General features: G+C 32.5%; 1 protein-coding gene across 1 annotated transcript in view; it reads right to left on the bottom strand.

Moving 5' to 3' along the window:
• FAT4 (FAT atypical cadherin 4) overlaps positions 1-17,623 on the bottom strand; it is a 111,255-nt gene that overhangs the window by 19,252 nt on the left and 74,380 nt on the right. Inside the window, exons 8-12 of the mRNA XM_070949150.1 lie at positions 16,026-16,206; positions 12,877-13,127; positions 7,445-11,794; positions 5,166-5,270; positions 2,270-2,577 (exon numbers count right to left, since the gene is read on the bottom strand). Of these exons, the coding sequence (XP_070805251.1) occupies positions 2,270-2,577; positions 5,166-5,270; positions 7,445-11,794; positions 12,877-13,127; positions 16,026-16,206 (5,195 nt within the window). The remainder of the gene's footprint in view (positions 1-2,269; positions 2,578-5,165; positions 5,271-7,444; positions 11,795-12,876; positions 13,128-16,025; positions 16,207-17,623) is intronic.

The following is a 17,623-nucleotide window of genomic DNA, read 5'->3' as shown; positions in this document are numbered from 1 at the left end:
GTATTTAAAATGCAAATACTTGATTGTGGGGGGAGGCAACTATCAGAACTTCAAATTGAAGTTGTAAGTACCTTTTTGGCGGGTCAATCATAATTTTGAATGATTGCTAAGGGACCAGTTGTAAATTGAGGGCTATCGATATACAGTTTCATAGTTATCTTTGCATAATCTGTGCATGTTTCAACAGTTGTAGATTATTGCAGAGATCTCTTTTTTCTTCCAAAGTGTTTCTTAAAGTCAAAGGCAAATTTAGATTCTATACAGATGTGCATAAGGCTTCTCAAAGATTGGTACTACTATTCTCATTTAGAAGATGTAATAATACGTTCATGGAACTGCATTAGAATTAATTATAGATCCACCTTTGTAAGAGACCAGTTTTCTAAAGGTTTACAAAAAGGTTACAACCTTTCAACAGTTATAAAAACTTTTGTAAAAGTTACTCTTTCAGTAGAATAAAGATGGAAAGTCATTGTAATCTACACCAAAAAAAAAAATCCCAAACATTTTTAATTGATATGATACTTAAATTTTGGCACTTTATGATTATAAGCCACCCGGAGTTACCTTGCAGTAAGATGGGGCAGCCTATATTTTTTTATAAACAATAAACAATAAATACATTAGTATAATTCAATTTTCTGATTTAAATATAGCATATCTATTTTGACTTGTGAAATTTCATTTTCTAAAATGCTTCCTTGATTATATTCAATTACATGTTTTTGTGAAAAGAATAATCTCTGTTATATGGTTTGTTTGTACTTGTCCTAAAATTTTAGGAATTTTAGTCTTGAGTATTTTAGAAAATATCAACAATATTATTATGCTATACAACATTCTATAATGTAAGAGCAAGATCTTTAAAAACCACCACATTTATTATGCGATTTGAAATATCATTTTTTCACTTCCCAATCATACATTGCAAGATGTCAGATTCATGGGAAATTTATTTCACTGAGATTTACATTTCATGTTGAAATTGTTCATGTTCCTAATTACATATATAATTACATTATATAGAATGTAAAGAATGTATGTTTGTGTTTTTATTTTTATAGTTATAATGTACACTGAAGATGGAATTTGATTTCGTTGTACCACGTGCAATGACAATAAAGTAAACTATAAACTATAAGACTCCATACCCTGATATAACTGAAAAAATAATAGCTTTTGCCTAGAAACAGATGAAAATTATATGATGTTCTATCCACACTTACAAGTTCAGATGTGTATGTGTGTGTCAATTTCACATACCCTCAATGCTAAATTTGGTTCAGCTAAACATGCTTTGATTTTACACTAAGATGTTAAAATTATTTATTTTAGAAAATTATATCTACCCAACTTGGTTCTAGGATACAAAGATATGATGCTGCATAATAAAATATTGGCAAACTATTATTTTTCTCTTTAATATACTATTGTGTCCACAACTGCACGAATATTCTTTTTTTTTCATTATTGAATATGTTATGATTTGTTATACTATATTTGTGGATCTTGGATTTCCTACTTGCTTTAGTTAATGGAAAAAGCCAGAACTTGTCTTGGTATAGCTTGCCTTGTATATACCATGCTTTAAAGTTATGCAGATTCCTACAGTTTACTTTTATTTTTAACAATCATTATTAATTACTAGGGATATTATTCTCTTTTAAAATAATAAGATGTGCTGTTTCATGATATGTAAAAAAAACTTTACTTGATATTCCATTTAAAACCTAATTATCCTATTCTTGCTGGTGGTGAATTTTTTTTTTTAATTTGTTGGTGATGGTTAACTTAAAGCACACCGTAAATTTAAAAGTTTCCCTAACGAAACAAATTTTGTCAAGTTGAAGTGCTTGGAAATATGATCCATGAAAAAATAGTTTATTTTACAATTTGTTCCAATTTATTATTGATTTCTTTTTTTAAAAAAAAATAGATAAATGCTAATTATATAGTCTTCAGATACAATGGTTTATGTCCTTGCATTATCCAAAGAATTAAAATTATCTCTTAATTAGACTTCAGTAATTATTCCACCCAAGTGTACTAATTAATTAGAGTAGGATAGTCATTAATCCCCTTCATTAATTATTTTCATTTTAGATTTTTTTTTATTGAAGCAGCCATTTATATGCTTGAGAACATTCTTTTAAAACAAAGAAGCTTGTCCAGTTTCAGCTATAATTCTGGTTTAAAAAAAAAACCCTCTATTTGTACTTAATACCCTGAAATAAATTGGAACTTAAATTTCCATTAAAACAATGCTTACCATTCCTGCCCTCCGAGCAATAACAGTGTGAAATTGTCCATCAGACACCTTCTTTGCTGTGGTAAGTTTATATGTCCCACTGCCAAGATTGTATGAAAATCTCAACCTTTCTTCTGTTATCTCAAGGGCCAAGAATTCTGCCCGATCACCAGTCTGGTTGTCATAATTATATAACATAAGAGCATTACTTTTGATAGTTGAAAATTTTATGTAAATATAATTGTTGTTTGGATCCATACTGGGGAATTCCATGTATGATAATTCTTCAAATCCATAGCTATTTACTTCACAATGTTTTCCAAAAACACCTGTAAAAATAACACAATCAGCATCGGTATTGTTGTACAACATTCCAGAACTAATTAAATGCCATGGGTTGGTGTTCCTAAAATATTTGGAATGTTCCAGTCATATTTCTTCCTTATTAATATTAAATATTAATAAAATAAAAACTAGCAATATTTCTTTAATATATAAAAAACAGTGATGTAGATCTCTCTATTGTGATTTTGTTTTTGTTTTTTTGCTTGTTTTTTCCCCTTAATTATAAGTATGTGAAAAATATCCAGTTAACAACTTGGTATAGTTTAAAATATACATCCAGAGCAATAATTTAAAAATTAATTACCGTAACTTGTTACGCATACTCCAACATCCATTTTAAAAAGTCCTGCAGTTCAAGTAAGATTGTTGTTGGTTGAATTAAATATATGCTTATTCATGTGGTTAATATTCATGTGGTTTCTTTTGCAGGATGTTAGTATTGTTTTATCATATTTAATTTTTTATAACTTTACTTAGTCTTCACTAGAGTAACGATACTACTTAAACAAAAATAGAACTCTGAAATAGAGGTACAAAGCTAATTATAAAATTAATAGTTTAAAATAAAGATATATTACTTTTGTGGAAACTTTGATCTTTTTATTTGAGTGCAGTAAACTTTTTTTAAAAAAAATGAATAAATTGAGTTTTGAATTATTTGATTCATTTATTTAGTTATTTAGTTTTTTTATTTGAGTTACTTTTTATTTGTGTGCAGTGAATATTTTCTGATTTGGAAAAACAAGGAAATTTATACTAGTTGTGATTACAGCCCTGGGAGAATGATCTTACAGGAATGATGTCTGTGGAAGCCTAAGTTGCTAGAAATACATCTCCAAACAAAGTAAAATTGCTATAATTATTCATCCTTTGATAACATTCCAATTAGACTATTGTAATGGATTTTACATGGGTATGCATGTAAACAAGCTTTAACAGCTTCAATTGGTATTAAATGACGTGGCTTGCATTCCCAATAGGAATAATATAGCATTCCTTAGATAGCGACTTATAGGATAAGAAAAGAGTATAAGCAATATTGGGGCAAGAGAGAATTGGTTTAAGAGTAAAATGAAGGGGTTGCGGAATACTGAATTTGATGGATTTGAGAAAAGAGAAAGGATAAAAATTGAAAATAGAAAGTCAGATAACATTAGAAGACTAATAAGAAGAAAATTAAGCCCCTTCATTATTTCTGCTCCGATTAGCAAAGGCAGGACATTTTATAAAGGATTGTTTCTCAAATATCATTTGAGACAATAGGAATGAGCCCAATTCTTCCCTCAACAATTCTATTTTATATGAACAGTGGTAATTTAACATAGATTTTAAGTTCATGCAAGACTTGCATATGATTATAACCAGATGCTGTATCTTCTTTTACATTTTCTATACATAGTAGCCTCACAGTCTAAGCTAGTAATTTCTGACTTCTTCTATAATTACTACCATGTTCAGCATTTGTCCTGCAAAATGTCTTTTTGGCTTTATGTGTACATTTTTTAAAAGAGTATTGTCTGGCAATACTTATAAATGGATGCAACTTTTGTAGTGATTATATAGTTTGATGGTGCTATATCTTAAGCCTGTTAGGAGAAATTTGTACAACTATGAAATTATAAATATTACTTTTTTTAAACATAAATCTTGTAGCAGGAGTTACATTCCTTTAAATCCCAAAGAATGATGAAAAATCAGCCCTGTGCATTTGGAATGATTTAAAAGTCAAGATTGCACACAGCAATCTCACATAAAGTTGGACTATTTGACCAGAGATAAACTATTTGTTAATGTTAATTTGTTTACATTAGTCTGTGCTGTGAGAATGCTGTAAAAATGGCAATGTTACAGGTGGAAGTAATGTTGCCAGAGCAAACTGTAAAAGGATTCCACTGATATAAAACAAATTAAGTTATATTTCCCTTCATTCTCTTATATTATGCCTTTCATTTACTTACTTGCTTGGTTTACCATTTCTTAGTCATATCTGCTCTTTAAGTAGGATTCCTTATCTTGAAAGGACAAAACCTTTTTGATTTTTTATAAAATTTGCTAGTTTGTGAAATTCCTTCCTAAAATAAATGTTTTCCTTTTACTATATTGCTTTAGCAGTCAACTGATTACTGACTGCCATTAGACTGAAACATTCCACAAAATTTGAAAATGTTAGCTTATTGAACATGATAAACATAATGTATAAAATTTAGTTTAGTACAGACAAAAATAATACAGTGAATAAATTTTCCTTTTAATATTGGACACAAATTAATATTGGAGAAATTTAGCACATGATAATTTAATTCAATGCCAGAAATTATCTTAAAGAAAGAGCTAGACAAATTGATGAGGCTGACTCTATTTACAGATTCATAATATGCAGCATGAATCTGAATATTGTTTAGTTATTGAAGTAGAACAGAGGAACATCCTGTTATGTATTGCTTATTAGCACCTGGCCTTGCACTTAGAATTTTAAAAATGCTTGGGCATGCTGTGTTAAGGACTAGAATACAAATGGTAGAATTCTCTGAGTGAATCTGAATGAAGCAAAAACAGAAACATTCTTCCTCACCAAATGGACAATGACAATAGTATCCTTCCACTCCATTTTGACAGGATCCCCTATTGAAACAGGGATTGCATTCACAATAGTTGATGCTGGAGTCACAGGTTTTTCCTGAAATATTCAAGAGATCTATTATTATAAACTCATTCTATGTATAATTATATTTGCATTCAAAACTCTCTCTCTTTCTCTCTCTCTCTCTCTTTCTACGCCCGAGTTTAATGAACACCAAATGAACAATTCAATGAACTTATGAATGGTTCATATTGCTTGTTTACTAATTTTGCCCACTTCAGTTAAAATGGGATGGACTAATTAACAGTTATTTTATAGTTACATGACAATTGAAATTGTTTTTGGACAACTCTCCCTTGGCCAAGAAATGGAGATGAGCACTATGTCCTAGAGTCAGACATTACTGATAGGGAAACCTTTACCTTTTTATTAAATATGGTCGCATTGGAAGAAACAGCCATAGTTTTGAAGAAATCAGAAATCAGATTGTTATCCCAGTATTAAGACTCAAACAGAAGTTGCCCTGAACTCAATGGCATAAGTAATCGCTTCATCCGTGCACAATGCATATGTGAGGAATGTGACGGGAATGACATTACACCCAGTAGTTAGTATGATACAAGAGGAATGGAAAAAGTTAACGGTTAAGGCTGCAATCTCATAAGAAAATAGATTTGGATAGATTTCAATCAATGGGCTGAACATATATTCAAATTCAAATACAAATTGAAATTTGAAGGGGACATTAATATATCTCAGGTGTGTGTTTATGTGTATGTGGTGTGTATATTTACCTGAAGAAAAAAAAGCTGTTGGTGCAGGAACCTTTCTAGAATTAAACTAGCACATTATAAACCCTTATAACACAATTAAACTAGCACATTATAAACCCTTGCTTCTCTGCAGTAACGGTCCTTTCAAATTTCTATTTTCTATTTTTTAACCCTATCCCTAAAATATAAATTAAAAGCACAAGTTCTGCTCTTAAGATTTATGCTTCCTATTCTTTTAGTTTTTCATGCACAATTATTTAAACTGGGAAATTTGAAAAGAGAAAATAGCATGCTCAGAATATTTGTATGTGCATATATGATATAGATCTATATATACTTCAAAAATGTATGATATGTGTTTCCCACATGTATATATATAAATATTCCAATATCTTCAATACAGATGAAGAAAATTACAGAGATATAATGTAGAAAGATAGCTGTGCCAAGAAATAAGAACGATAGTCAGGAATGGGAATCAGTACCTTCATTAACTACTATGCACGAACATGATTATTTAACCTCTGAAGCTAATGTCACATAGTTGTGCTGTGCAACTGCTATATACTGCTGGCCAAATAATCTGATTTGCTCAGTCAATGTGTAACACAATATCATATAATTAGATTAATTAAATCAGTCGATCAGTTATGAATAATTACCTACGGCTTCAGGCACAGTAGTCAATGCTGCTGGAATTTACATAGAAAAATGCAACAGGTGCTTCTTATGCCAATAATGATTTAGGCAACATATGCCAGTTGCGGCATGCTTTTTAAACAGAGATGCAGCTGACAGCTCTTGTTGTTTCACTTTTGAGATGTTACATGAAATTATGTCTATGAATTAATAGATTTCACACAGTGGCTCAATATCCTGATTATTCAACAAAGTTATCAGATGGACAGAGTGGAACTTTGCCAGGCTTGAAGCTGCTTTATGGCACATCTCAGAACTCCAGTCTCTAAGGGAAGTCTCCAAGGCCTACAGTTTATTTTTCAAATATGCAAATGATGTTATAAAACTGCATCTAAATTTCATGTGGGGACACATTTGATGAAATTGTTCTTAGTATAGTAATATATAAGATGTCATCCCTATGGAAAGCTAAATATAAGAGAAAGGCTTAGACAAAGCTATCCTTCTCCGGGTACAAACTCCTTCTCATAGGTACAAACTACTTATGTAGTTTCCTTTAAATTATACGTTTAAGAAGAAAGATTTGTTTGCTTATTATGAAACACTCAAGAAACAGATTTGTTTCTTTTTATTTGCATACTTTTATCTATGCAAATGAGACACTAGTCAGGAAAGAATAAAATTCATATTATTAATGTTGACAGCATTTAATGCTGATTTCTTGACTGATAATAACATTGGGTGTATAGCCCAACTATCTTCAACAGAACGAAAAGTTACAACAAAAATTTAAGCCCGTAGATACCATATTTCTATTTTCAGTTAATAGGAACTACACATGCAGAAACAATATCTTACCTGTATAACCAGGTTTGCAAATACAGTTGAAGTTTCCTGGGAAGTTCTGGCAAGGGGCACCATTTTTACAAGGGTTGGACAGGCATTCATTTACATCTCTCTCACAGGCTATTCCAGTAAAGCCATTGGGACAACTGCAAGAGAATCCTCCTACCAGATTATGGCAAGTTCCACCATTATGGCAAGGAGATGGGAAGCATTCATCAATGTCAGTTTCGCACAGTGTTCCATCATATCCTGGCATGCATCTGCAGGTAAAAGGCTGAAGAGGTTCATTTGCCATGATAATGACTGGCACACTGTCATAGCTTCTTAATTTAGAATTCACAGCCAGTTTCTTCAAGCAGCTGCCTCCATTTTGACAAGGGTTTTGTAAGCAAGAATCATGATCCACAGATTGTATTTGCACACCACTTTGGCGAAAGATAATTTCCTTGATACTTTCAAAGAAAGTAGTCACACTACCAGGATTCACATACTGGTAGTTGTTCCGCTTCACTGCTACCATCAAAAAAGTTTGATTGTTGTCCTCAAATATTCCATAGAGTTGTACTGTAGTTCCTAGTCCAGTTAACTGGGAGTTGGCAATCCGTAGAAAATGAAGATAATAATTAGTCAAAAATTCTTTCAAGGATGGCACACTAAGATGAAGAAGAATGCTGTTATCAAGTGTGGCATTATTGAATCCTGAAAAGAAAACTCTAATGACATTAGTAACAGAGTTGTGCAAGCCATCATTGCTTAAAACTGTCAGGTCAAATGTCCCATCTGTTGATCTTGCCAGGGAATTCAAGTCACAAGTACTTGGTGGAATATTGAAGAGGCTTGTAACTCCTGTTGTAAGGGAACATTGAAAGGTATCTAAAATATCAGGATCCTGAGGTTTTACACTGCCTAATGTTCCTCCAGGAAATAGATTTCCATAATAGTGAACAAAGATCTCTACTGTTCTAGGTTGTGATGGGTTGTCATTTTTGTCAATTACCTTTATATGAACGGTTCCTGTGGAAGACATCTGAGGAATGCCTGAGTCTCTTGTAATTACTGACAAATAGAAGTCACTGATTTGTTCTCTATCAATTTCTCTAGTTGTGGTTAAAACTCCAGCAGTACTGAGACTAAAATAATTGGTCGCTGTACCACTGCTAAGCAAATAATAAGAAAAGGGACCTTGATTTGGAGCAAGATCAGGGTCAGAGGACTGGAGCGTCATCACAAATGTCCCTGCCCGATTGTTTTCCATTATTTCTCCTTCAGTGGTAGAAAGAATGGGGCCATTGTCATTGATATCTTCCAAAGTTACTAATAAAGAGGCACTGCCTGTTGCTGATGGGCTTCCTGAATCGATTGCTAATATAGAGAGGTTGTAAACTGGCAAGGCTTCTCGATCAAGCTCTGCAATCACTGTAACTTGCCCTGTCTGTGGGTTAATAGAAAAGGCACCATTGTTGTTTCCATTACCAATAAAATAGGAGAACCTGTTCCAGCTAGGGAGGGAATCGGAGTCAAAGGCACTTACAAATGTGACATGGGTCCCCACAGGAACACCTTCACTGATTCGGACATTGTAGGACTCCAAATTGAAGATGGGGGGATCATTGGCATCTAATATTGTGATATTCACAACCACTTCATCTATATCTGCACCACGGATGCTCCCAGCATTTTTTGCAAGCACTTTCAGAGAGATCCGTTCTTCCTTTTCTCTATCAAGAGGACCTGTGACATAAATCTGCCCACTACTGTCATCAATCCGAAAACCTTTTTTTCTACTACTACCAAATATTAAGTAGTGGACATCTCCATCAATTCCTGAATCACGATCACTTGCAAAAATTTCTCCCACAACAGTTCCTTTAGAAGCAGCTTCAGAAATCTCAAAATAGTAAAGCTTAGATACAAATCGTGGCACATATTCATTTGTTCCTCTTAAATGTATGTTGACATTAGCAAAGCTGCATTTGTCCTCATCAGGAACATTAAAGGCTTTTATAGTTAAATGATAGTTCTGCTTGGTCTCATAATCTAGGAAGCCTTGAGTGGTTATAATTCCGGTGTTAGGATCAATAACAAACAAGTCACTGTCTGAAGACTGAACTGCATAGGCAATCACAGCATTATGTCCCGAATCAATATCAGTTGCATTGAGATGAATAACAGTTGTTCCACTAGGAGCATTTTCTAAAACACTGGGGAAATACTCTTCTGGGCTAAAAGTTGGAGAATTATCATTCACATCAATAACATTCACAATGATGCTACAGTATCCAGTTCTAGCAACCCACCCTCCATCTATAGCACTTATAGTAATCTCATGTTTTTGGCATAACTCATAATCAAGGGACTTTGTAAGATATAATGCACCAGTAGATGAATTAATTGCAAAGCATCCAGCCTCATTTCCAGAAGAAATATTATATTGGATTACTCCATTCATAGCAGCATCTTTGTCCCCTGCTGACATGGTCCTAAGAATCGCTCCAACAGCATGACTTTCAGGAACAGTAATACTTAAATATCTTTCAGAAAACTCTGGTGTATAGTAATTTTCCTCTGTTACTGCTATTTGTACAGGTACTTCTGATGAGAGAGGGGGATTACCTTTGTCTTTAGCTTTTATTTTTATTAGAAAGCTTTTATTCATCTCATTCACCAATGAAGATGCTACTGAAATCCATCCAGTCTTACTATCTAAAATAAATTTATCTGTAGGGTTTTTATTTGAAATACTGTATTCAATTTCTGCATTCAGACCAAAGTCTTTAGAATCAACTGCAGTTACTTTAATTAGTTGGGTCCCAATGGCCACATTTTTAGTAACAGGTGTAAAATATTGATTGGAGACAAACTGGGGTGCATTGTCATTGCTATCCACAATATTTATTGTGACTGTAGTCTCACTCATCAATCCGGGGCTGCCTCGATCTGAGGAGATAACTATAAAGCTGTGTCTGTTAAGATTGGCATGGTTAGAAGCGCTGGAGTTTTGGAACTTTAAAGGCTGCTTACTAAAAATCTCTCCTGTAGATGCATTAATTCTGAAAAATTCTGACTGAGATTTTATGAAATAGAAGACTTGTCCATTAGCTCCTTCATCTGGATCTGTGGCAGATATTTGGGTCACTCTGGATCCAACTTCATTACTTTCAGGATAATCCAAGTAGTAAGATGGTTTTGTAAATCGTGGAGAATTGTCATTGATGTCTGTCACAAATATGGTCACATCTGTGCTAACAGTCCATCCAGAGTCATGTGCTGAAACTCGAATCCTGTAGTGATCTGTATCTTCTCTGTTTAGAACCCTGCTAATTGTTATATCTCCTGTGTTAGGATTTATAACAAATGGTATATTTGTATTCCTTATTGAATATCTGCTGATTGCATTTATTCCAGTATCTTCATCTGATGTTGTGACTCGTGTAACAGTGTAACCCAAGGGTGCATTTTCAGGCACAAGAGCACTAAATATCTGAGAAAATTTGGGTGCATTGTCATTTTCATCTAATACATTGATAAGTACTTGGACAACTGCACTTTGTGTAGGAGTACCTCTATCTGAAGCTTTTACAGTTAGAGTATATTGGGTTACTCTTTCCCTGTCTAAAGGCCTGACACTTCTAATTTCACCAGTGGTATGATGAATAGTGAAGCTGTTCTCTATATTACCATTAATTATTTCATAATTCAACTGTCCATTTGGCCCATTATCCTTGTCCACTGCAGCTACAGTAATTATTTTAGAAGGTGAAAGGTTTTCCATTACTTCAACAAAGAATGGATCCTGTTCAAATAATGGTGCGTTATCATTTATATCTATCACTGCTATTTCCAGTTTTAAATAAGAAGAGAATGGTGGGAAGCCCATATCCCTAGCCTCAATCCAAACAATGTATTTCTGTACAGCTTCATAATCTAAAGGCTGGCTGATTGACAATTGCCCTGTTAATTGGTCAATCTGAAAGGTACTTCCAAGATTGCCACTAGCGATATAGTAGGACAAAGAATCGCCTCTCGATGACACCCCAGAAACAGAAGTGATGAAAGTGCCAACTGCTTGGTTTTCAGGAAACATGAATTTGTGCTGTTTAGTATGCACTTGAGGAAAATCAGCTCTGTTCACAAATCTTACAGTCACAGTTGTGGAATCAGCCTTTGGAAGCAAGCCACAATCATTGACATTCACAGTAAAGGTAATTTCAGATGTTCCAGAAAGTCTGTCAGCCACCATAATTGCTCCTCTTGATGGATCAATGTGGAATTTTTCTGAATTTTTTCCCGAAAGGGAATAGTGAAGTTTAGCATTAGGGCCTGCATCAGCATCTGTCACTGTCACTGCAAATACAAAAGTACCTACAAAGAACAATTTAAAAGTTCATATCAGTGCTGTAACAATGAACTTCAGGAATTTATTCAGTCTAGAACTGCTATACTTTGAATAACATTGAATCATCTCTTATTTCCAGAAACAAACTTGAGTGAAAAAAAAGTTATAGGCAGGAGTTGGTGAATGTTTTTGTTTTAAAAAAAAATCCCCAACATTCATGGCAGCAAACACAATGGCACTGAATTCTGAGTAATCTTTTATATTCAGCTGCCAGTTATAAGCAGATGCAGATATTTTGCGGTATTTCAAAAACTTTTGTACTAGCTTAACTGTCTCTTAAGTTATTTTATTTCAACCACAGATTGCTTTATGAAGAATATAACTTTTTTCCCCCTTCAAAACAAACTGAAATGCCTTTGACAACATTACTTTTAACCATTTTTGGTCAGGATTTTTCATGAAAATTAAACTTATTCACTAAAAATGTATTTTGAAAATCAGAACTATGAAACAATTTTAAATTTTATATATTGTAGCACATTGTGACATGGTTATTACAAGTAAATTCTGATCCCGTTCATATGAAATAAAAAGTAATTATAATTACATTGAGTAAGACCTATTTAGAATTTACTGTAGTGTACATAAATCAGACATGGCATCTTAATTACATGTAAATACAAAGGGTATTAATAAACATTAATAAAAAAATTGAAAAAATATTTCAATAAAGGAAGAAAATATTCTATTCCTCTAGTTATCATCACTGATTTCAAATTAATAATTTCTAGGCAACAACAACTTCATTATTTTTGCCCATGTAACTTACAATATATGATATATTTTAAAAAGTGTTTTTAGTAATTTAAATTGTTTACAGTCTCTTCTTGAATTTGGTAGACTACAGAAATTAAGTTTGTAGTGAACTTAAGGCATTCCTTTATATGTTCACAGATACCAACATAAATCTTTTATGCTTACCAATCTTTTAAATATTAAATTATTGTATGTGAAATACTCAAGGACTGGCTTAATCAAATTAACTTTTTTTTCCTTGTTATCTCTTAGGAGTAGATGTTTTAGTATCATGCTTGTATTATTCTCTTACCTGTACTTGTTGGTGAGGGTATATGAGTGACGTAAGGATGATGCTGAAATTTAGGGGGATTGTCATTGACATCTGCAATTGTGACAAGAACACTGGCTGAACTGGAAAGAGGAGTTGGAATGCCACCATCCTTGGCTACAACAATCAAAGTGTAATTCTCTTTAGCCTCTCTGTCCAACAGAGCACTTGTAATGATCTGTCCAGTGGAAGGGTTGATTGTGAATTGTGAATTTCCACCACTGAGACTATAGCTGCATAAATTCAAAAAGGAAACATTTTCCATAGTTACTGGGTTGTGAAATATATGGATTTATAATTCATATTTGAATAAATTGTATGATCTGCCTGTCTTCTCCATTGCCTATATAACAGAGACATTTGTACTAGCCTTATCTCACCAATATATCAATGAAATACAGAAAAATTCTACACCTCTCTGCTGCTTTCACATACCAATCCTGTGACAATATAGAGCATTACCAGATTCTATACAACAGTGCTTAAAATTTGTTGGACCTGTGCCATAAACTTAATGAGTGTCTAATTTTTCATAATAGAGTGCTTTATAATATTACAGATATAGTCTTCCACATACTAATATTTATGCTCTTATACTTATCTAATTCCTCTTTTAGAGTCTTTTAGATTCTTGTTATATATACACTTTCTGTTTTAATTCATATATTTGTTTACATGTTCTTTGTTTATGTTTCCATTTTTTTAGATTCTGATGTATCACCTATTCTTTTTAATTGATAGCATCCCACCCTTTTACTGTTCTATGAAGATAGCAAATATTTAATTTTTTAAATTAATTAATATCTTATAATCTAGATGCTATACAACCTAGATATTGTGTATACAAGTATAACAATATGTTATATTGCATATGTACATGTACATGTACAGTATATGTATATATGTATATATATATATATATATATATATATATATATATATATATATATATAATTCAGCACAGTTATAAATCAAAGAATCATAGTAGGTAAGGAATGAAAGGGATTTTTGAAGTCTTATAGTCTAAGCATCCTTGTTCACTATATAAATCCACTATGATAGCATCCTTGGCAGATGACCACCCAATTAAACATTTCTAGTAAAAGAGAGTCCACTGAAAACTCATAGAATCTGTTTCACTGATGAGCATGAGCAGCTCTTACAATTCGGAAAACAGAATCAAAGAAAAAAAATTATGTAAAACTTACCAATAATAATTATTATTATATTTACTATTAATTTTAGCTCAAAATAGGATATGAAAAGAATAGAAAATCACTAAAATAGTGTATGGATGATACAAATGGTAACAAGCATGCCTTCAAAAATGTATCATTTATTATTCATAGGAATGTATGAGTTTATAATTTTTATAATTTACCGAAACACTATTAACCTAAAATTGTGAAGAAAAGCAAAGTTCCTGTATTTTAATACACAAATCTTTTAACAATAAAGGTAACACCACTCGCTTTCTATTGCATTATCCACTGAGCCTGCATCAGCAACCAAAATTCTTAGAACTTTGCCTAGTGGCTATGCTGAATATAATCCCTTATATTTTCATGTGGCCCAGACTGTTACTCTTGTGAATTTCTTTTCATTTAACAATTGTACATGATGTCATTTTTTTTTTTAGTTGGTAGAAAACTACAAAGTGAATTCTTACATAACTGAGAACTGAATTCATTTTAACTATAATCCAATGCAACCATTTTCCATAAAATCTAACAGTAATCATGCATACCATTTTCTATGCTACCAAGAAGGACTGCCTGGTTGGTAGACTGTAGAGAAGAAATATTTGATTAGGTGAATGGTCAGTAGCAATACTTCTTTCCCTAAATATTTCACAATATCATTCTTTACGTTGATCTTGATCTAATCTCTTTTGTATCCAGAATGGCTAAAAAAAAACCAGACTGTATTTTAAGAATGAACTAGAGTAAGGGTTAAACTGATTACTATATTGAATTTGCTTCTTTGAAAAGATTAACATTTTTTCAAAAAATGAGGCAAGCATCTTAAATTCTATTTTCATGTTTTTTAGAAAACAACAAGCTGATGTTCACATTAAACCGAAATGGAAAAGAGCTTATTCTGGTTTTATTGAATGACAAAAGTTATTAGAAACAAACATGAAGCTTCTCTGCATTCTATTAAAAACACATAACCCCACTGAGAAAATGTTAAATCTGCTACTGCCACTTAAATTTTATGTAACCCTCTCTCGTTTCCTGGTAATAATAAATTATAGCGATTTTCTAATTTCCAAAAGAAAAAAGAATATCATTGTGAAAAAAATTGTAAAAAACATTAGGCCATAATAGTGCCCCATTAATACTAGCTACTAATAAGCTTTCTGAATGGGGAAAAATATTTCCTAATTTGTTGTAAACAAATTCAAAAAGTATGAACCTAATTTAATATTTTTTTGCAAGCATTTGGAACTTTTGTTTCTAATTTTTTCCATAAAATTACTACATTCTTATTAAAAGCCAATGTAGTTTTTAATGCAGAAAAGAACACTCTTTGCAAAAGATTTGTCCACTTCATTCCAAAAATAAAATTTATGTTCATCTTACAAAGGATGCTATCTTAGCACAGCAATTATACTAGTAAATGATACACCTAAGTACCTCCAAACAGAGTAAATTCCATAACTCTACAGATGACACTAACATGGCATGCTGATATCTCACACCATATACCATGGTATATTGCCATGAACTATAAATGTATTAAAATTTAGAAATATACATTTTGCATATTTTTAACAATCTATTTCAGATTAAAGTAAAGTATAGAGAAACTGTTCAGTGAAATATAAAATCTTCAGGCTCCATTAAATCAATGAAGGAGAATATTTGTAGCTCAGGATTGAAATGAGGGGTCCTTGGTGCTGTTTGAGCTTGCTTGTTTTCTTGTAGATGTTTCATTATCCTAATTAGGTACCATCATCAGTGCTAGCGGTAGCACTGATGATGTTACCTAGTTAGGGTAATGAAACATCTGCAAGAAAACAAGCAAGCTCAAACAGCACCAAGGACCCCTCTATTAAATCAGTTCCAGAATAGGACATACAAACTCTAAAGGAACTCACTGAGAGGCACCAAAATAAGTATTCATACCTGATGACAGCGTTCACAGAGCCATCAGAATCTGAGGCATTTACAAGCAAAACATCTGTGCCAGTAGGTGCATCCTCTGGAATGGTTTTAGAATACATATTAAAGGCAAACTTGGGCACGTTGTCATTGACATCATCTACTTTGACAGAAATGGTTCCTGTACCAGTAAGGCTGGGAATTCCTAGAAAAATAAAAAGGTTTTAAAATGCTGGAAGTTATGTAGGGGACAATATTATTGCTGGCTACCCCAATCTTTATTTATTATATCAGATTTAATACTTCACAATTTACCATGTTAGAAATCCAAAATAATTCAAAAAATAAGATCCCTTTCTGACAGGAAAACCACACATTTGAAACCTTTTGAAACCCTTATTATGAAGTGAAATGTTTGCCACTTTTTGCCAATGTTTGAAATTTAAAATGATCACTGAATCAATAGATACTGGCTGGCTGAGACTGTTCATATCATAATGCTGCATGCACCGCTTGTACAATTTGGCCGCTAAAACCAAGCTAGAATTTAATGACCCCAGAATGGAGAAAGGCAGAGAAAGGAAAGTTATGCTCAGAAATTGCAGACAATATGTTACTAAAGTCATTTCTCTATCCTTAGGCATAGCGAATGGATTAGAAAGTTCAGTATGTGGCTTGATAGAAGTAAGAATACAGGAAACAATAAAACTTTCTCTTTTTCCTTTCCCAAATCTTTGCTGAATTTGTCCTCTCCGGCAATATTATTTGTGTGTGTATGTGTATACTCACATGTCTATAGATATATAGACAGTGTGTGTTTAGTTGTGCTGTAAAACAAATCATAAACAAAACACAACATTCCAAAGGAATGACCTGCTGCCCAAACAATTACTTGAACATTCAAAATCTATTGAACGTGTTTGTTTTCAAGTTTTGTCCTACGCTACATTTTCCATGCCTCTCTTCACTCTTGAACATATATAGTCAATCATGATTTAGTGAACTATTTAAGCATAAGTAAAGTAAGCACATATTTTACTCCTGAAGTTGAGTACGTTTTGCAGATGGTTGCAAGTGATATTTGTTAAAAGAGTTTTAGATAATAGCTAAAATGCAATAAAATTCAAAGAAAGTTCTTAAATCATATATTTTTAACATCCAGGCAGCATTTCTTTTGTTTTCATTAAATCATTTAGAATTGTGAATAATAACAACAAATACAGAGAAAGTCTAGTTGTATATATAAGGAAGGCCCCGAAAAATTGCCTTATAATGGAGCCCTTCCTTGATATAATTTGTCTATTTGGAAGGATTATTAATAAAATTATCTAGGAGACATGTCCTTCCTGAAAACTATCTATCACTTTAATAAAATACACTGACTGATATAACTTTCTTTTGTGACATCATGGTAAATGCCCAACAACTGCTTCATAAATATGCTATGGACTACAACTGGTCTATGGTCAATACAGAGTCCTGGATTCTGAATGCAAAATAAATAGCACCAATTCTAAATAGACTTTAATTCTGCTAGTTAAGCAGGACTGTCATTTGGACTTCTAGCAACAGATGCCAGGTTCTGTTTTCTTAGTTTTAATGTGTTTTGTGTAAGAAACTGT

The sequence above is a fragment of the Pituophis catenifer genome, unplaced genomic scaffold, assembly GCF_029215685.1.
Source record: "Pituophis catenifer annectens isolate HBS135680 unplaced genomic scaffold, rPitCat1.0.hap2 SCAF_8, whole genome shotgun sequence".
Lineage (NCBI taxonomy): Eukaryota > Metazoa > Chordata > Lepidosauria > Squamata > Colubridae > Pituophis > Pituophis catenifer.
This window is presented reverse-complemented; position numbering and strand designations above follow the sequence as displayed.